General features: G+C 42.4%; 1 protein-coding gene across 18 annotated transcripts in view; it reads left to right on the top strand.

Annotated features, from left to right (window-relative positions):
* EIF4G3 (eukaryotic translation initiation factor 4 gamma 3) overlaps nucleotides 1-20,425 on the top strand; it is a 150,328-nt gene that overhangs the window by 26,857 nt on the left and 103,046 nt on the right. For 16 of the 18 annotated variants that reach the window (XR_011324171.1, XM_069780401.1, XM_069780406.1 and 13 more), the window contains exon 2: nucleotides 16,892-16,967. Coding sequence is in view for 14 of the 18 variants with exons in the window: in XM_069780401.1 (XP_069636502.1) it covers nucleotides 16,892-16,967 (76 nt within the window). In the remaining 4 variants the exon portion in view is untranslated. Of the gene's footprint in view, nucleotides 1-11,745; nucleotides 11,862-16,891; nucleotides 16,968-20,425 lie in introns of those variants that run through there. The other 2 variants (XM_069780404.1, XM_069780402.1) reach the window with 1 other exon arrangement.

Consider the following 20,425-nt stretch of genomic DNA (forward strand, 5'->3'; position numbering starts at 1 on the left):
GCGAAGCTTATAAATGCTCCTGAATTGCTGTTTCTGTTAACAGTATTTAAGGAATATATTTCAGAAGTATCTGGGGAAATTAAAAGTTAGTTTGCTGGTAGCGGGTAGCCTAACTGCAGTTGAAATGTATTTTCTTTATGCCACTTTCTGATTCTGCACAGCTTTTCCTCACTTGAAAAGTAAAGCCTCTGTCTATGCTGTGCAGGTAAGAGCTGAATTCGGAAACGCTTGGCTTGTGTTAAAACCACTTGGTTGCCTAACTGGTTATTACAGTTTTCAGTTCTTGTGCCATCAAATGACATTACTTGCCAAGAAAAATTTTAGTGCATTGTAACCTTTTCATTTGCTGTGAAAATAGACAAGGATGAAGAGTACTGACTAGGGAGGAACGGGAAGGGCAGGATACTTTTAATCTTAAAGTATTATGGAAGATTATGGCATGAGAGCTCTTTATGCGGATATGGATGCGATAACTGTTTGAAAGCCCCATGCAGTGCTTTGGGCATCCATGAAAAATTGTTTAAAGTTAAATCTGCTTAAAAATCTACATCACTCTGTATTTTTGCTGTGCAACATGGGGATGCTTTAATTGTTCGTGAATTAAAGAGGCTTTAGTATCTCCCCATAAAACAGATAGTCTCCAGCATGGAGTTTGTAACAATGATCTAAATATCTGTGTGTGCGCAACCTCTCCAGCGAGTGATACGGTTACTTGCTACGAGGAGGACAAATGCCTAAAAATGCATCCTCTGCCTGCACCAAGCTGGTGATCTTTGTCCCCAGTTCCTGCAGCTCTGATGAGGAAGCTCATGGTGTAATCGTCCTGCTCTGCCTGAGGAGCTTTGCTGGGAGGCTGCTTGATGCCGGGAGCTGCGCTGTGAGTGCTGGTGAGCTGCCCGTCGGCACCGTGGGATCCTGGGCCTGAAAACTGGTTCCTACCTCGAGGGACCTCTTCAACTAATGAAGGCATGGGCCCGGTGTCCAAGATGATACGCCATATCTTGCATAAATTTAGAACAGAGTGCAGCCAATTTCACAAGCTGCTGCTAAATTATTCTTTCTCAAGCTGTGCCAGATAACTTCATGCACCGAAGTAGCACAAGCTGGAGCTTTTTTAACAAGGAATTTTAGACCTGACGTCTTCTGGTACCAGCATTGCTTCGTTCTTTGAGGACCTCCTCCATATGAAATCATCTGTACAATACGAAAGAGAGGAAGCTGTCTGGGTAGGAGACCCATATCTCTGGCATTAAGACTTATTTTAAAAAGTTTTGTCCCTTGGTCACCTCCTCTTCTGATTATATAGGCACATTATATATATGCTTATGTCAGAGATGAGCTTGTTAGGTGCTGTGTACAGCAGCTTCTGGGCAGAAGTCTCATATGGAGGAAGGCTAAATTACAATTATCTCCTGGTTTACCTCTGCAGGGATGAGAGAGAGGACTTCAGTCATCTGTCCCCAGGTTCATTAGGTTAAAAGCTTTAGGAATTTTTGTTAAAGAACTTCATTCAGTTAAGTGCAGGTGGCCACCTCCTCCCTTCCCCTCCCTTCTCCTTTGAAGTCCTCAGATGGCTAGAGGTAACTGCCTACGTAGAGACATGTGCCCTGTAGCTCCTTGTGCCAGCTGGGAATGGCTCATATATTGAATTTTGAGACACCCCCCCTCCCCCCCCCCCCCCCCCCCGCATAGATTTCAATGGTAGATACCTTGATTTTGCCTTTTTTCCAGTATTGACTGTTGTCTTTTGTCATGTCCATTAAAAAGATGCCCTGTGTGTAAATTAGTGCTCCACGCTCTACTTAGTATCACTTTCCTATAAATACTGTGCCCGCCAGTGCACTAAACGGGATAGGGAGTGCTGCATTAATTCATCAGCACCCAGGCTAAACCTTGTCCGTGATCTGTCATCGCTCCCTGTCTCCCAATGCTAGTAGTCTCCTTTCTCAGAACGCTTAATCCATAAACCAGAAAATGGACAATTTAAAATTCCTCGGCATGGCTGCCTGCAGTTTGGCAGATAACATAGAAATGTAGCTTGACCCCTCAGTAACCTTGTCTTATGTTTGAGTTCTGGAGCATCGCTGCATAGCTTTCCAAACACACGTATTAGAGCAGCTGTACAACACTGCTTGGGTTTTATTGCACGTGGTGTTTATAGACACATCTTTGGTCAAGGGTCTGTGGAGGAGCAGCCTGATCCTAAACATCCATCACAGCTTGGCTTGACTGTAGCAGCTAGGTGGTTTTTTGTTTGTTTTTTTTTTTGTTTTGTTTTGTTTGGGTTTTGTTTTGTTTTGTTTTTTAAACAATGCTGAAAGTATTTGTAGGAGTGTAGTTGCAGGATTTGCACCCACTCGGTAGCACAGGATGGGGTTGTGCACTGCAGGACATGGCTCGTGATGGCAGGGTGCCCTCTCCAAAGCATGTTTTCAGAAGGGAGGCAAGAACTGGCATGTTCAAGGTGGTATGTAAAACATCTCTTGAAAAATTCAGTGTGTTAATGAACTAATGGCACTGAAATGAATTACTAACTAAAGAATTGTAAGACTTCAAATCAGGTAGTACCATGGAGTACAAATCTCACAGTGTTCAAGGGAAGCTGTGGGAAACCTGTTCTCAGATCAAGTGTCACTTTTCCCACTTTCCCACTTGTTTTTTTTTTTCTTTCTTTTTTTTTTTTGTTGTAAATGCATGAGAAGTTTTGTGTGTCTGTCCTAGGCCTTGCTGGCTCGTGTTGCCTTGAAGCTGATAAGGTTCTTGTGGGTGTCTGCGTTCATTCTTGCCCATTTGCTCTGTAAAGGAGCGCTCGCTGATCTCCTTCACCTAAAACAGACTCCATCCCTCTCAGGAATAAACTGCATCCTATTGAGACTTCCCTCTCTGCTATCTTGCGTGAAGGACAAAAATAATCTTGGAGGATCACAGAGCTACTTATGTGACTTCAGCTGGTGTGAACATGCCCATCGCTTTGCTTTCTTTCTTTCTTTCTCATAGCTTGCAAAATTCATTTTGGCCCCTCGGGACCGTTATGACTGGCTCCGACGTAGGCTGCAGCAGTTTGGCAGAGGTGTGGAAACAGAGGAGGAAGCATTAAAGAACGTGGTGTGTATGCAGCTGAACTTAATGCTATGCCCAGTTCCTCTACTCAAATGCAAAAGAGGAAGAGCCATGGAGCAAGATGGAGTATTCTGTCTCAGCTGAGAAAGGCACTGACTTCTGTTTCAAAATGTTGTTTTTTGGATGTCTCGGGTGAAGGCAGCTGCTTTGATGGGTGTAGTTGCATTTTAGGATTAAAGAGATGTACCTGTGAGCTGCAGCTGAAAGGGTGGATCTGCCATCACTGGGCTGTGTCTTCATGCTAGCTCTCTTGTCTGGGATGTAATGATCATGTGAGTATTTGGTGATGTAGGTCAGCTCACGGAATCGACTGAAAACTTCACCCAGCCAAGGGAAAAAAAAAAGTTTTCTGTTGAATCACCGGGCTGAGCTGGGTCACCAAAGAGTCTTGTGATTGTTAGTCCTTACAGAAGGGAGGTGGCAGAAACGTGTGTGGTTTGCGGTGGCTAGCCACTGTTTAGCAGCTGAGTTGGTTTAGGGTTCCCATGAAATGTAAAAGCCCAGTGCAAGGGAAGCACCATGCCCTCAGGGAGCAAGGCTTTTGTTTTTTTCCCTTTTCCCAGGGACGCCGGGTCTACTCTGTGACCTGGAATTATTCCCTTTTGCCCCTCTAATTAACAGTGCTGCCAGAAGGTTTCTAGGTGACAGTCCAGGGGAGGTGGGGTGCAAGGGGTAAATCATGTTTTAAACTGCAAGCTCCAGCACCTTGAAGTCTCCTTTTCTTTCCCCTATCTGTCCACCCAGACATGAACTGATGGAGGAATTTTTGGACATAGGACTTCAGCTTTTTCCCTGCTGTTTCCAGTTCTGATCCGGGATTGTCTCTTGCACAGTAGAAGTGTGAGATGTGAATTGTAAGAGCCATGTAAAATAGCAAGAGCTGCTAACTTCATTCACTTGCACAATAAATTTTGCTGTTATAGAAGCTGATGTTTTACTTGAACAGGCAGATGAGATTTTTTTTATATTGGAAGGGCTGCATTAAGCAAGGTGAGCTCTCTTGTTTTAGAGGTAGGCAGCCTGCTGGCTGACACTAAAGGTGGTTTTATTTTTGTCAGGGCCACAAAAGTAAGTATGTGGGTGACAGGGGAACTTCAGACCTATGTCTCATTTCAGGGAATAGCAGGGGTGTAATAGCTGCATAAAATCTTCTAATTAAAAGAAGCAGCTGAGCTGTTTAGGCTTGTGAACTGCCACTAAAATGCTAATTACTTCAGAGTGTGAGAATGTCTGGAGGAGCTTCTTGATCAGAAATCATGAAGGCTTCTCCTGTTTGAATCAAGTGCTTGGGTTATATAAGTGTCCAGAGTAGCTAATACACAAACTGCTGACCCTCCAACGTTTTGGGGGTAGGAGACCTGCAGTCTTCATGAGAATGTGCAGATGTGTGGAGTGTCTTGGAGCACAGAAGGTGATTTAGCAGCTGCTGCCAAACTATGAGAATGATTTTGTGAGAAATATCACTGTCTCTTGTCAACTAAAAGCCTATTACTTACCCAGTTTTGGTGATTTTTATGTTTTGTATCTTGTGTTTGTAGCTTCCAGATTGTAAATTGATGGCATGTTCAAGTCTGCCAGTTAGGAGGGACAGCCTCATAGGGTGGCGAGTGCAAATGAAGGATGGCTTTTCTGTAATTGAGAAGGAAAAAACTTAAAGCCTTTATCTTACTAAGGTCTTTTCATCCCTCATGTTTTAAGCTGAGTGAGCTGATGCTTTTGAAATGGGTCGTGCTACTAGAAGAGATGCTCATGAGTGTGGGCAACAGCATCTTCAACCTAAAGAAAACACTTCCCAACCCACACGATGATCTTGGCTGTCTTACCTGCAGTCACTTTGCAGCTCTGCAGCACAGCTGGAGTCAAAACTATTGCTTCCCAGTTCAGTGCCCTGTCTCCCCAGCTATGCAACGTGAGCTGGATCCGAAATACCTAGCCCATCTTCATTTTGGGTGATGCCTCAGTAAAGTCCTCATGGCCTCAAGTTAGAGCATTACTTATGGTATAATGCAGCAATGCTTCGTTTCCTTAGTGTGTGTATCTGCTCCTCCTTTCCCAGCCCTGCTGAGCTTCCATCCTTTGAATAAATCTTCCAAGGCTTTTATGATTTCTAAAACTCTGATAGCTGTCATGCTGTGAATTCAGTTACTGAAGGCTTAGGCTATTACCATTTCATACAGGAAAATGATTTCTTAAGGGGGATCCACTTGCATTCTCCTTTGGGAGTGCAAAAACAAAAAACCATCTGGAAAAAACATTTTATGCAGTGGTTTAAACTTGTAATAATGTTTAGGATCACTATGTTATGTTTAGGTCAGCCTCAGCAGCTGCCTCTGGAGTTAATACATCCCTGCAGCTTATGTGTATGCCAGGGATGTGCTTAAGGAAGCTTTAGCAAGGGCATTTTATGGTGCAACCTCCCCATCTCTCTGTTCCTGCTTGGTCCTATCCTTTAGGCTGACATAGTTGTCGGCATGGCTGGGTGGCGAACAAGGTTTGGAAGAAAAGGTTCATTTTAATCCAAAACTGCTCCTCGGTCTGGTTGACTGAGCAGCAGTGAATGGGTTTGCACTGGCACAGGGCGAGCGGCAGAGAGAGGCCAGGACCACCTCTTCTGGCAGCGGCTGCTGCTGGATGACGGCTTAATACCAGATCTCCTCGTATTGTGTCCTTCTGCCTGCAGGCGCCTGCTATTTGGATTACATGTTCACGACAGTAATTTTCCTTTGATGCCACCTGACTTCTTGTAGGTGCTATCTGTGACTTTTTCGCTCCAAGGAGCCTTGAGAGCAGAGTCTTGCCTGTCCCCTCTCTCAGGTTAGGGACTGGCTAGGAATAGCTCTGAGAGCATCCAGCCACCTGAGTTGCTTTCTTTCCAAATCAGTTCCTCCCCTGGAAGGAACCTAGCACTGGATTTGGATTTTTAAAAGGTGAAATGAAAAGTTTGAGAGGAGGAACTGAGCATTAGGAAGCGAGTATTGAGAGTTCAGGTATGGAGTTGATGTGTTGTAGGGAGAGGACAATTTAAAAGCTGTGATTTCCTTACCTGTCCTTGTCTTGGTATTCCTCTGGTAACCTCGGTGGTTTCTTGACCCACAGACCTTTTCAGTTGCCTGGCCTCATGGGAATGGGTTCTCCAGGTGCGTAGCCCCATTTTTGGTAGCAGGGTGACATACATCTTACCCAGGTCACATTTGATGTTGTTTATCCCCCGCACATGGATGGTGGCTGGGGGCACATAGCTCCTGCCAAAACAACACCAGGGAGATGCGGGCTCTCTTCCCCCTGTTTTAATGTACATAGGAATCTATAAAGCTGCATGTATACGTTGTAGGATGCTTACAAATACACTCTTGACTGCTAGGACTCCATGTATTGATCAGTTCATACGTGTTTTAAGAAATAAGGAAATGATGTCTTGGTGTAGATCTTAAGATGACAAACAAAAAATCCAGGTTTGCCTTTAATATACAGATGTAAAGAGCAGCAACATGTAAACCCATTGTTCCCACGCCTTGCTGTCTGTACTTGGGCAGAAAGCAAAGGAAGGCTTAATAATTGATTAGAGCAGCACAGCCCCACACCCCCGGCAGATAAGATCTGTAGCAATTTCATGTAATATGAAGAGATAGTTAGCCCAGTATCGCATGGCGTGAGCCCAGCTTCCTGGCATCGCCCTGTGTGGGACTTTCGGGCTTCGTTTTTGATGCCAAACTGTTCAGAGCTGATTGGGTGTGCACAGTACTGGCATAACACATCTCTGCTTATGATTCGTTTGGTGTATTTTGGAGTACAGGCTTCATCTGGCATCTCTCCTTGGGACATTGGCCCGCGATGGTCCTCTGTGACTTAGAGCAGACCCTTCAGAGCTCAGCCAGTTTTAGTGCTGGTCACCAAGGCTCACCCTGTTGAGCCTTTCCCCCACCTTAATATCCTGAGCTCTTTATAAGGTCCCTTGACTGGTGGTGTGGTTAGAGGACTGTGAGAAATCACTCTGAGCAGTAGGGGGGCGGTGGCCAACCAGGGTAGGACTGTTGAAGACTAATGGGGCTGTTTTGAGTTCCTGAGCATAGCCTGTTTTCTGCAGCGTAATGGGAGTTTTAATTAACATGGACAAGTACAATCATAAATAACCCTCCTAAAATTAAATGGAATTTTAAGGCTACATCGGCATATTCCCCATGATGCCATTGCCTCTCTGGAGAGGTAATACCATGACTTTCCAGCTGAAGGGAGCTGATGAAATCTATTGACTTTTCCATCTCTTAGAAGAGTCCATATATTATAAGAATAAAATATGAATTTAAATAAATATGGAAGTGGCTGGTGTTTTATGGAGGAAAATGGACTATTAAGCTAAAACAACTCAGCTAGTGAGAAGTTTTCTGTAGTTGAGCAAGAGATGCTTTCCCGGCACATTTTTCACCTTATGTTACCTGTTACCTGAGCTGGCACAGGCATGATCCAGGGTGCCTTTGTGGCTTTTTTTTTTTTTTTAAATTACTAATACTTTGCAGCTTGGTCCAAGCCTGCATTTAACCTTATTCAGGCTGTGCTTTGAAAACCAACTTTTTGGAGATGCTGCGGTTAAAAATACACATAGGACAAAGTTCAAAGTTACAGAAATATTCAGTCCATCGCTACCAGACCCGTCCCCCCACCCACAAACACCATGCTTCAAGGAAAATCCCAGCAGGATTAGCAAGGTTTAGACACAGTTTCTTCCACCTCAAACAACCTTTCCAGGTCTAAGCTGAAAATAGACGATTTGCATTGATGCTGGGGTTGCAGTTGAAGAAGATAGAGACGAAATAACAAAATCAGGTTGCCCTTAGAAACGCATTTGTATTGGACAAAATAATTGATTGGGTTTTTGTCACGTTTGCAGTGATCTGGTATATTGGCTTGACAGCTCCCCTGATAACTCACTCCTGACGGCTTACAGGCTGAATGAAATGCATCAGGGTGAGGCGAGGTCTGGGGATGATTTACGTGCTGGTGAGCTGTGTCCAGTTCTTTTTAATTTAGAGATGCAAAACTGAGCCTGAAAGTAATGAGCTCTGGATAATTAGGTGTTTGTCTGCAGGTGTAACTATTGCAGCTGCCTACAGTTGGTGCTCTTAGTATTGCTGATTTTTATTTGAAAGCATTACGGAATGAATGAGATGTTGGAAATACAGTAATTTGCAACAAAGAGGGTTTTTTTCTGTTTCTCTTCCCCTCTAACCCCCAGCTTTCTTTTGGCATTCCCGTTTGGCTTGGCCATGAGATGTATCACATGTGGACCAAAGACTAAAAGGAAATTATGGTGATAAGTAGCAAAGTGTTGTATTACACAGCAATGATGTCTGGTATGCATCATAGATTGACGAAAGGCTTGATCTAATTTATCATCACTAACGATTAGCCAGATGGGAAGTAGTATCTCGAATTCCTGCCTTGGTATTAAATGGGTTGTGAAGGCATTGCTGATGCAAAAAATGCAGCGCAGTACGTTACCTGTACGTCAGGAAGGTGAGTGAGGAGCAAAAACATGTTGCAGAGTGGATGTAAGTAGGAGGAAAGACTTTAGAAGTAGATATTTTGTGGAATGGATATTTTTAAAAAGCATGTAAGTTGGAGGATTTGGAGATATGCTTGGGTATAAATAGAACATGCACTTTGAATGTGGCTGCTGCAGTGCAGCTTTAGCACATTTAGTCAGAAAAATGTGCTAGGTTATGCGTCAGGTATTGTGTGCCACCCTGAAGTTTGGCGATGCAATCGGATGTGTAAACATAAATGCCAGCATCTGCAGATACAGAGCAGCGTTCATCAGCGCGCCTCCAAAACGTGTTGGGACTCAATCACGAAGGGAAAGGAGGAGAAATCTGAATAGCTGGAGGATGCTGGATCCCACCAGCAGTGATGCTGGGGGAAGGAGAGGGAAATCACGCTTTTCAGTAAGCATTTGAAGGTCACATTTTCCTTTCAAGCTGCAATTTTCAGAGGGGCCTTGGAAAGCTTGTCTTCCGACAGCCATTGAGGTTCATCGGGATTTGTGTGCCCCTTTTCTTTTGAAAGCTCTCGCTGCTGCCCTGTTCCTATTCAGTTCAGTGTAAGCGGAGATCGGGTGACATTATGTGGTAGACAGAAGGGAAAGGAAGTGTTTGGGATTATTTGAAAGCTAGTACTGAGATTAATGATACGTAATTAGGTAAAAAGCTTAAGATGAATTTTGAGAAAAGTTTTATTATGGGGAGAGTATTCGTTTAGAGCATGGCATAAGCTGGGATAAGTAGCAAAAGCCTCACTGCTTGTAACATTTGGATCTGGACAAAGCTTGGGAGATGATACTTTAATGAGGAGCGCTTAAATGGCAGAGGGATGGACAAGCCTTATCACTTTCAGTTATTGTCAAATAGTTCAACCAGGGAGCAAGGAAAGAGTCCTGCAGTCAGTAATTTTGAATGAGGCAATTGCAGTTCATAAAGGAGCCAGTGAGACTGTGTGAAACATCAACAATATTTATGTAGGTGCATTTCTGGTACAAAAGCAGAAGATAAATAAATACCTTATTTAAGGTATTTGTTATGAGTATAAAATAGCCCATAAATGAGAACTTAAAGAGAATTCAGTGTTACCGTTTAATACACAAAATAACATGAAGGATTAAAAAGGTAGTTTGCACAAACACTTCATTGATCCACTTAAAATTTATATGTTTGACAAATGGCAATTCTGTTGTGAACATTGACTACACATGTTGCAGTAAAGGAGCTTTATATTAGGCCATAAAATGTTAAAACAAGCTTAATAATGGCTTTTGCCATAAGATCCTTCTGGGTGTAAGTCATTACAGAAGGTGGTGAATCTTGGAAGTATGGTTTGCATCTATTTACAGGAATAGGGGCATGATAATGTACCGCTCGATTACATAGCATGCTAATTTTAAACCATAAACCCCATTTTTGCCACTTTACAAACACCTTTTATTGCGTTCCTTTATTTTTAAACATTTGACTAGCCAGAAGTACGTCCTTAATGTCAGAATTAAGTGTTGGTGTAAAGCTGACATGGCCTTTTAAGGAATTCTTCACCTGCGGCTCGTAACTTTGACTGTATTTCTGAGTGCTTATGCCAGCAAGAAGTTGTATTTACCCCCCACCCCACCCCCCGTTATAATAACAGTAAACACCAAACATTGAAACAACGATCCCCCATTCGGTCTTGACCTGTGATACAGTCAGGGCTCTGAATTGTACTCTATTTTGACATCTCATCACATTGCGTGAGACCAGTTGCATCCATCTAAGAAAACTAAAATAAAACCACTGGTTTAATACAAAGGGCCAGCTCATTCCTTTGAGGTTTGACCAAAAGGCATGGCCCCCTTGTCAGGAATCCTCTAGCAAAAAAACCCCAAACTCAAACAAACAAACAAACAAAAACCCCAACCCCACCCTAAAATGAAAGGAGATCTCTGCAAGGGTGGGAGATGTTACATGTCTGGGCAGCGTGCAGTTGCTGGGCTATGCAGTTGGATGTAGGCAGTGGAAGGGTTAGAGAGGGCTGAGCAGCAGGTTGGCATTTTATTAGGTTCTTAAGCCTTTAAACATTTTCCAAAGTCCCTGAATTATGTTGGTCTTGATTTTTTTGTAATATTCATTATCTCTCACCTCTTATTGCAAGAGCTGCTTAGCTATGAAGGGTATAAGGTGCTGGATTCCTGTAAGACAGTTGAAAAAGTGGAGATGATGGGGACACTGGGGAAAACCAGCATGTGCCTCTGTAATTAAAGGCTCGATTCTGCGTATACACAGGGGGATTAAATTATGGTTGCACGGGCAATGTTAATCCTGCCTTTTCCTAAGTTTGGAGTTGTTTGCTTTGTAACTTGACTTTTTTTTTCCTTGGATGAAGTTTGTTTGGTTGTAGGAAGTATTTCAGCATGGAGAGAGTGGATGGCTCTGTTTTGATATTATATACTTATTTTTTTTCCCCCATGTGACATGTCACTTGGTGGAGTTTGTTTGGGTTTTTTGTTTGGTTTTTGTTTAGTTTTTTTTAAGGCTGTAGTTTGCTTTACCAGCTTGCTTTGCCCTGGCTTCTGAAATGTGGTCTGTCAAAAGAGGAATTTATTTTGAAGGGAAAATTGATTCACGAAGTACTTGCTAAATAAATGGGTTTGTGGTGGTGCGTGTTGCTGTGTTTGGGGGTAGTGAGTGGAAAGCTGAGGGAAACAAGTTGCAAAATTTCTTGCTGAGGAGTTTGTGCTGCGATTTAATTCTCCATCCGATAGGGAGCATTGAAGCTTTCCAAGCTCTTCATACATTGCAATGCAGATTTCTAAAATGCAACATGCTGTAGGTGAGTTTATCTTTTTACCTTATGCTTTCTTTTTTAAGCCTGGTTTGATTTTTATCCTATATAAGCTTGCTAAGAGGAGCCTGATGCTACCTCCCATCCCTTCTCCACTGTGTGCAGAGCAAAAAAATTCAGGAAGCAGAGGGTTTTCTGCAGCGTGGAAGCACTTGGTACAAAACCCCACCAAGGTATCGCGAAGACCCCCATTGCACTACCTCTTTAAGACCACAAGCGCGCTGCGAGAGCTCTGCTTGCGAGGGTGAGAGGCAGGCAGGAGCTAAGAAATCATCCCTGGATGGCACAGATGCGGCTGTGGGCTTCGCTGCCGGCGGATGGGGGGAGAAGACCTGGCGCTTGAGCCAGCTCGCTAACGAAGCTCTCCGGGAGCTTGCTGCCAGGTAGGATGGAGCACGCTGAACAAAAGGCTTTGCCTAGTGAGTGGAGGACAGCAGACCTGCAAAGGATGGGGTGATGCTGGGGAAGTTTCAGCAAGCTGCTATGACTGGCGTAGCTTTTCCCTTTTAACCTTTTAAGCAAGCCCTTGTGGTTTCCGAACCTGCTAAATTAGGTGCTTCTGCTGTTAGGATGTTCACCTCCTGCATTTTAATTGCATGTTGAATAGAGAAGAGGCTGCAGAGGAGAAACACACTCTTTTAACAGCTCTCTGCCATCAAATACCTCCCTACTTGGAGGGTTTTTAAAAATCCCTTGCACCAAAAAGCTGAAAGAAGTGTTTGAATTTGATGTGGTTTCCTGCCCTTCTGTAATCTTGCTTGATGGTTTTATCTTGTATTTTTTCAGTTGTTTAATACACAATTTCAGTACAAGCGGGGACATGCATCGGGATTATATAACCCCGGGGATAGCTGGTGGGAGACTCACTCCGTTTCTGTGCAGGGATAAAAATCATTAGTTCTGGAATGTTTTTTGTGTAACACATTTGCATATGTGCCCTTGGGTACCCACAGATATTTTTATTCATGTGAGAAGGTGCTTACTCGTTACCGTTACCGTCAGCTGGAAGTGAAGAAAGAGGCCATCAGTGCATGCTCAGGATAAAATGGTTGCTAGTTGCTGAAAATGAGCTTAGGTGAGAAGCACTGTTTGAGGGGAAAGTGAATCCATTTTGGAAGAAAATGTAGTAGTGTTTTTTCTTTCCCCTCCAGTCTTGGAAGCAGGAACAGAGCAGAAAATACTGTACAAATTCTTGCTGTAAGAGCCTATTTTACTGCATGTTTTTAGGTTGTTCATTGCTGTAAAAGCACACAAAAATCTTGCAGTATTTCAGTTTTGTAGCACGATTAGAGCAAGCAGACAAGTATGATACAAGGGGGAGATTTCTGCAAGAAATTCCTCCTGACTTTCATTTAACTCTGCATTTGTCGGTGCCTCTGAGTGCTCCAGCTGACAGGCAGCTCTGGTCTGGATTCTTTTTCTTTAATCGCTTTACAGAGAAGTTGAGTATCTTCCCTCTCCTCAGAGTGTGGCTATGGCTGTCTAATTAAAAGATATCCTCCTCCTTTTAGGGAGACTTGGTTTCAAGAAAAATTATATTTCGTTTCCAACCAGCATTACCATCTTTGCTTGCCTTCTCCCACTGGGTCTTTAATAGCTCCTGAAATTCCCCAGCTTGTAATCACTGCTGCAGCCAGATGGGGACTAGGTGGAACTCCCATTGCATCTGTGCTTGCTTTTATTAATCTGCCAGAAGTATCTCACTTATATTTTTAAATATATTTATATATATTTCATGAGTTAATGAGCTCTAAACAGCAATGAAGAGAATCCAGTCAGTGCTACCCGCTGGCTGCCGTCCTTTCCCTGGTTTTTGGCGTGATGCTGAGGGAAGAGGGAGAGTGGTAAAGAGTCATTCAGCCCGACCCAAGCATGAAAAGCGGAGACAGTAGTTCCACTTTACTAACCTGCTGGTTGCAATGGGATTTAAGAGCTTCCCCTTGCTCCTGCTCTTCTGCCTTGTCACCTGCCTCATCTTTTCTCCCTGTGGTAATGGAAGGATGTCTGAGAATGGTGTGAGGTTTGGGTTTAGCTTTGCACTTCCACGCCCCCCACCCTGCCCTGCTTCCCACCCTCCTGGATCATTTCAGAGCATGACTGCACAAATAGTTGAATCGGTGCACTTGAAGAGGGTGACGTGCGTGGCAGGGATATAGGGGGAGGCGGAGGAGGAGGAGGAGGGAGGGCACAGGATCCTCCTGAATTGGATCTAAGCATGCCAGAATAGTAACATGAAGGAGCTGCCTGAATTATTCAGCATATCTCTATTTTCTTTGCGCTGTGGTTAATTAAGTGCTGCAATAGAGCCAGGCTGGGTTATACTTTAATGCTTAAACTTTACTGTGTGTGATGGGGGCAGCGGGAGGGCAGCATTCGTGCAGTTTGCATTGCATCTTGGGTTGTACAGCTGTTGATGGTACCAAAATCTCTATGTAGTGAAAGAAGATGAGTGTCCTGGGGGATGGTTTGCTGTGGATGTGGATGAGACGATGCTGCTGGATGAGGTTTCACTTCCCACCTGCCTGCCATGACCTATTCACATCCCATGGTGGAGTCTTCTGTGCTGTCACACTTAACCCACTTCTAGGCAAAAGCCTCATTAGCAAGAGTCTGCTGATGAACTTTTGCAAGCACCTTGGCTCACTTCTCCTGAAATAACAGCAACTGTTACTGCAGGATGGACTCCTTTGGCAGATGTAAGGGAAAGGAGGGTGGTCACTTCTAGTGGGGCAGAAACGAGCTCCGGGAGGCTTGCAGGGAAGTGGTAGCCTTTCCACCAGCCCAACTCTTTGCAGAGGGTCAGTCTATAGGTGCCAGAAGTTAGATGTCGGAAATAATCACTTTCTCCAACCATTTTATCTCATTAAGGCTTACTGGAATTTAAGGCATTTTTGTCCCTATCAGTCTCATGTCCAGGTTAAGTCCTTTGGCAAAAAGGACTTAAAGGGTTTCTTTTTAATCTGATGGAAATCGTTGCTTTCCAGAAGTGATCTTAAATGGCAACGCCAAATTCTGAAGATCCATCTAAACTGCTCATTCCTTTAGGCAGCTCTTCCTGGGTGCAAAAAGAGAGGTTACTCTGCTGAAAGAAGATTATTTTCTCCTGGCTTATATAAGTTCTAAAATAAGAAAATAAATCCCAACCTTCTCAAGGATGAAACAGTTTTTCCAAACTCAGGAACAATCCTTTCTGAAGCAGTGATTGCTTCAATTAATTGTCAAAACTGCCTCAAGGTTGGAAATCTCAGCTGTGACAAAAGGGTGGCAGCTTATAACCGTGCCTCCACCCTATCCTTTATCAGAAGATGGTTATGGGTGTGATGGTAAGGTGCTATGGAGGTGGCGTGCAGAAGATTTGTGACTTTTTGTTCTGTCTTGCGGTGTGTTTCTAATCCTCCTCTCCCAAATTTTGGCTTTCTGTTAGCGTTTTCTGAAACTCGGGAATGAATGTAAAATCTTCAGGATGAAGGCTAGGAGTGGCGCCTTGGCTTCATTGAAGTCTGTGGCAAATCTTCCCATGGTTTTGCTGGAGTCAGGATTTCACATCTAATTTTGTTGTTAAAAACCTCTTTATTTTATCAAATGATACCACTTAGGCACAAGCTGGCAAGCCTGCAAATTGAAGACAAGCCTTAGACCCCGAAAATAAATTCTTGCACTCATTTAAAAAAAAAAAAAAAAAAAAAGATGTAGGCTGAGTGAGCACCGTCTTGGGAACCAGCGGTGCCAGATCCTCATCTCAGTTCTCTCAATCTGGAGCTGGTCGTAGGCGTCCTGTTTTACACCTGCCAGGCTTTAACAGGAACATTACTTACATGCGAAGGTGTTGTGAAGGTCAGTGGCGGTCTTTTCTGTGTGTAATCCTATAATGCAGGGTTTTTATCGTGTCTGGCATTCAAACATTGAGTATATAACAAAATTGGAAGTTTTTAAAACAGTTTCTCAGCCTGCTTGGTGAGGGCGGACCTTTTTTAGTGATGTGTTCGATATCAAAATAGTGCGATATTGTAAATCTGTTTCTGCTCTGCCTTAGCACTGGTCTCAGAGGAGGAGATCCGGCTGGGGCATGCTGCGAACAGTCGACAGACACAGAGCAGGTTGTGTCTGAACAGTCCTTACTTCAACCTTAAAATTCTGTCTGTTTTTAAGGAAGCGGACCAGGTGGGATTGTGGAGCTTGGATCACCATTGAGTCTTGACAGCGCTGGTAGGGTCTGTCCTGCTGCTGTGATGTTGGTCCCTGCAAAGGTTTGGGCAGCAGTGTTTCTTTGGAGAGCAAACTTGTAGTGCAAAGGGAGGACTCTTGAAAGACTCAAACTAATCTTCTAGGTTCAAAATTTAACTTATGAGTGGTTTTTTTCCTCATTTGAGCAAAACTCAAGAAGTGTTTTCATGATTTATTTATTTATTTATTTATTTTAAATTATCTACCATCATGTCAACACGTGAGGTTTTTGTTGCTGGTTGGTGTGCAAGAAACTTAATCAATTGGGTTGTTCTCATTTTCCAAGAGGCTTTGACACATAAAATGTAAACAGCAAAAAGGTGAAATCTGAATATGGCTTGTAGTGGAAAATTTTTCAGCAAGTTACGCGCGGCTTTTTTATGACAGTGGGCATTGGGTGTTCAGTAGACATATGCTGGGCCTAAGGCCACAAGGTGTTAGCTAAGTTGGGAAGCTTTTTTCTTTTGAATACCTGCATCCCCTTTGTTTTATTCCGCAAGTAAAGTGGGTTCTAGCTTATTTGTTTGTTGCATAAATTCTTTTTCTTTTTTTTTTCCCCTGGATTCCCACAATACCTTTCCAGTTTAAGATGACTATTGCAATTTGCCTCTAAATAACCCTGCAGCAGATCCTCAAAACTTAAAACCTATCTGACAGCCCCTTTTAGAAGCGATTTTGGTGGGTGGATGAGGAAAGGAGTTACTGGTTGAAAAGAGGCAAACAAGGAAACAATTAGAACACGGTTCCTGCGTGGTTAGCAAAACAGGCGCTGCCTTTGTCAGAAAATGCCCTGCTGATCAGCAGGGTTTGTCTCGCTGAATGCGAAGGGCTTGTGGGTTTTGGTTTTTTTCCCTTACTCTTTAAAAAAAAAAAAAAAAAAAGAGGTGGGGGATTCTCTTGACAGGACGAAGGTTTTGTAGATTGTTCGGTGATATATTTGCTTTCAGTTTCTCTTGCTGTATTTTTTAGTAACATCTGCCTTTTGAAGGCACACTTTGCTCCTCTTTTGGAAAACCTTGAAGGGTCACACCTGCCTGGTTGCATGTGAGTGCCTCAGAGATGTTTGTGTGTCTGCCTGAGCATGGAAGGTGACCAGCTGCGTTGACGGACAACAGATTTGCTGCTGTGTGTATAACCCAAAACACGACCCTTTCTTCGAAGTTGCTTTCCTTAACTTGCTGTATTGCAGAATCCCCCGAGGTCCTGTTCAGCAGCCCCTTGAGGATAGGATCTTCACTCCGACCGTCTCCGCTGTGTACAGCACTGTGAGTATCTGGCTGGTGCCGCTGCAGTCGTATTGCTTTTGAAAGGAGTGTGTTTCCCAAGCATAGGGAAATTGTGTAGTTTTTAAAAAAACAATACAGTTAAAAACCATACAATTTAAAAATCATATAATTAAAAAAATGCAACTTTTTTTTGCCTCCTAAAATAAATGATGCTGGATGAAGACCCTTTTTGTTGCATGTGAGTAGAAAAATAAGAAGTCTTGGGGACTTTTGGGTCCATTCCTTTTTTTGTTAAGCGTCTATAGTTTTATTTAGCAGATATGAGAGTGGCTTTTCCTAATAGAGTGTCACCTGAGTGAAAATGTTACTGGCCATATTTTCAGTCTGTTGGCTCCATCTCTTTCCTGCCTCCTGCATCTCGAAGACTGGTTTGTTGGAGTGTATTAGTGGCTGCATGTTTCTAATAGTTTATTATAAAAAAAAAACAAAAAACAAAAAACAGTCAAGGAAGATTTGTTTTTCACATGCAACATTCCATTACACAGAGGAAGAAATGTTTTGATTGTACATTGAATATTTCGGATAGGTGCTTTTGGCTTGCTGTCCTACATCTGTGTTTATAAAGCCTGATTATCAAGAAAATTTAGCTTAGAAACGTAGTGGTGTTTATTTGTGAACATATGATACCATTTTCCTTTTACTGATTTCTTTTTTTCAGATGGTAATAGCTGGAAGCCCAGTGTTATTTGTAAGCTTTGCTAAATCAGCAGAGCCCTGGGAAAGTAATATTTTGCTTTTCTAGTGGGATGGTGCAAATATTTTTAATGCCAAAAAAACGCTTTTAAGCTGCTCTTTTAATTATTTGGAAAACAGGAAGAAAAGCTGTAGATGGGAGAAATTCACTGTATTTTATGCAGTAACATAAGCTGCTTATAGAAAAACATAAGCTGCTGTACAAGGTTTTTTTACTTCCCCTTGTTTGCATGAATAACTGGTGAAGGGGTTATCAGCTCCATCTCTTCCATGTGCGGAGTCTGGGTCTGGAGCATCTTTGGCCCCTTCCTTTTCTGGGCTGTAGAGAAGAGTTTTGTGATTGCCTCTTCTACTAGGGAGACTGCTGTCAAGCAATGCAAAGCCAAGCTTTGTGTAGGATTAAGTGCAAAAGTGCTGTCCAGCGCCCATCAGTCCAAGAAAGGCAGAGACTCGGGTAGTAGTAGTAGTAGCAGAAAGACTCAGGCTTGACCATGGATGGTCTGGTGGCCAGCCAGCAGTGGATTTCCATCCACGTGAGTCGGAAAGGTTGGAGTACAACTCAGTGACGAGGGTTAAAGATTTCGAGGTTTGTGGCTTTCACAGCAGTGGATTGACAGACTCGAGCTGCGGACTGGTTTTAATTTTTTTTTTTTTTTTGCTAGTTCTGTCCTCAATATCATATACATATGTATGTGTGCATATACATATGTATGCATGCAAAAAAGCAAAACCAAAGGAACATAAGTGTACAAACAGTTGTAATAAATAATTCAGTTTATATTGTCCTTTATATACCCCATACAACACTTAAAAACCACTTTAGAAATAACTGAATTCCTTTTGGGGGAAAAAGGAGGTTATTTTTTTCAATTCTTTCCTCTAAAAACATAACTCAGATGCCTGTGGGAAAATATGACTGTAAAAATTTAAATTAATGTAAAATATAAAAGTAACTGTGAACAATGACCTAAAATAGCTTTTTCAGTGTGGAAAAATATAACTCTTTGATATGTTACAGGAATAGAAGCCAGGGCTGGGAGTATCTTGGTTTCTAGGCTTTAGGAAAACACAAGTTTGAAAGAAAATTTCATGTTTTAGAGAAAGGAGAGAAATTTCTCAGCTAGGTTCCTTTTGAGCTTTTATTTGAAGCCCTTGGCTGATTGCAAATTTAGAGTAAGTCTTAGAAAAAATGAATTAGGGTGGAAGAGGCACATGATCGGAGGTCCCTGACAAATTCATTCATCATAGGTCTCTGTGGTTTATTACTCGAGTAGCAGTGTCGTGTATTTAAGGTCCGAGTTTGCAACAAATAAGTAATTTTTTTAGTTTATGATTTTTATATATAGTTTGTCCAGGTTTTACAAAAGTCACGTAGTACGGAGGTGTGGAAGAGCACCATCTTCGGCACCCAGGAACTGCTTTTTCACTTCCACATTTTATTTGCTTGGTCATTGTATGTGGGTTTGCACATGGATTATGCATCACAGTTTTCAAATATGCATCTTTTCGGGGAGGACAGCTGGTTTAGGAGGAGGTCTGTGGTCTGATACCACCACACGGTGACTCTGAGCTGCCTCGGTGTTTCCCCTCTAGGTTATACTATGTCATGCATGTGGTGGGAGAACGAATCATTTGAGATATGGACAACCCACAGATGAAACCGCTATTTTTAGTTGGATAAAGACAAAAAAATCATTTGGTTATCCATTCCCTAACTTTCCACATGTATTATCAGGACCGCAGTTGCACATTCCTGAGCTCTTTTTTTCCAGAACTACTTGTCTCTTGCCAAAAATGGGAATGGAAAAGCATGTGGCTTTCACTATGAGCCCCAATAATATACCCTGAAATAAAATCGGAGGAACACATTTTCCTGTAGGGCAGAGATAGAAGGTGAGGAAGAGGGAAAGTGTGATTTGTCAGATGAAATTAAGTTTGTCCGAGAACTTGGAGGTGCTCCAAATTCCCAACAAAACTTTGGTAGAACCTCTTTCTCAATGAAATCATACTGGTATTAAACCAAAACCACCTAACCTCATCATATATAATCTTCATTTATTTTATATAGTATACATCTTCATTTATTTTATATAGTATATTATTTTATATATATATTTGTATATTATACAAATACTTATATTTGGTAGGTTATGTTTTTTGGGTGTGGGGTTGTTTTTTTTAATAAATCCAGCAGTAGAATTATTTTAAAGCAAATCACAGTTGGAAATAAGTGTTTCAATGAACTAATATTTTAACAATTTCCCCTCACCGATAATGGAGAATGCTATATCATAAGAACTACTTTTGGACATAAAGATTTGGGTTTCATCCTGTAAGGAGCTTCTTGAGTGGTGTTTCCTAACTATACTGCAAGAAATTAATGCAATTACTTTCACATCTGCTATAAGATCCCAAACCTGTGGAATCTGGAAAGGGGAATGGGGAAAGTATGAAATTTTGTTTCTGTTGTAAAATATTTCAAAGAAGCTTTTTGACTTAGAGTTTGAGGGAAGGACACTGACTTCTAACAGAAAGGGAACTGCACCAAAGGTGACCTTAAATATCACAGGCCACCATGTGTGCCTACACTCAGGGTAACGGGGGCTGATTTCTGTTGAAAACAAAACTAATACAGACAAATGATCAGAAGTAGATGTGCTCTTCAGATTCAGCATGAGGCATGAGTTGGGAATCAGATAAGAAAAATAACTCTGTTAATGTACATCCAGTTCTTGCACAAATAA

The sequence above is a fragment of the Haliaeetus albicilla genome, chromosome 4, assembly GCF_947461875.1.
Source record: "Haliaeetus albicilla chromosome 4, bHalAlb1.1, whole genome shotgun sequence".
Lineage (NCBI taxonomy): Eukaryota > Metazoa > Chordata > Aves > Accipitriformes > Accipitridae > Haliaeetus > Haliaeetus albicilla.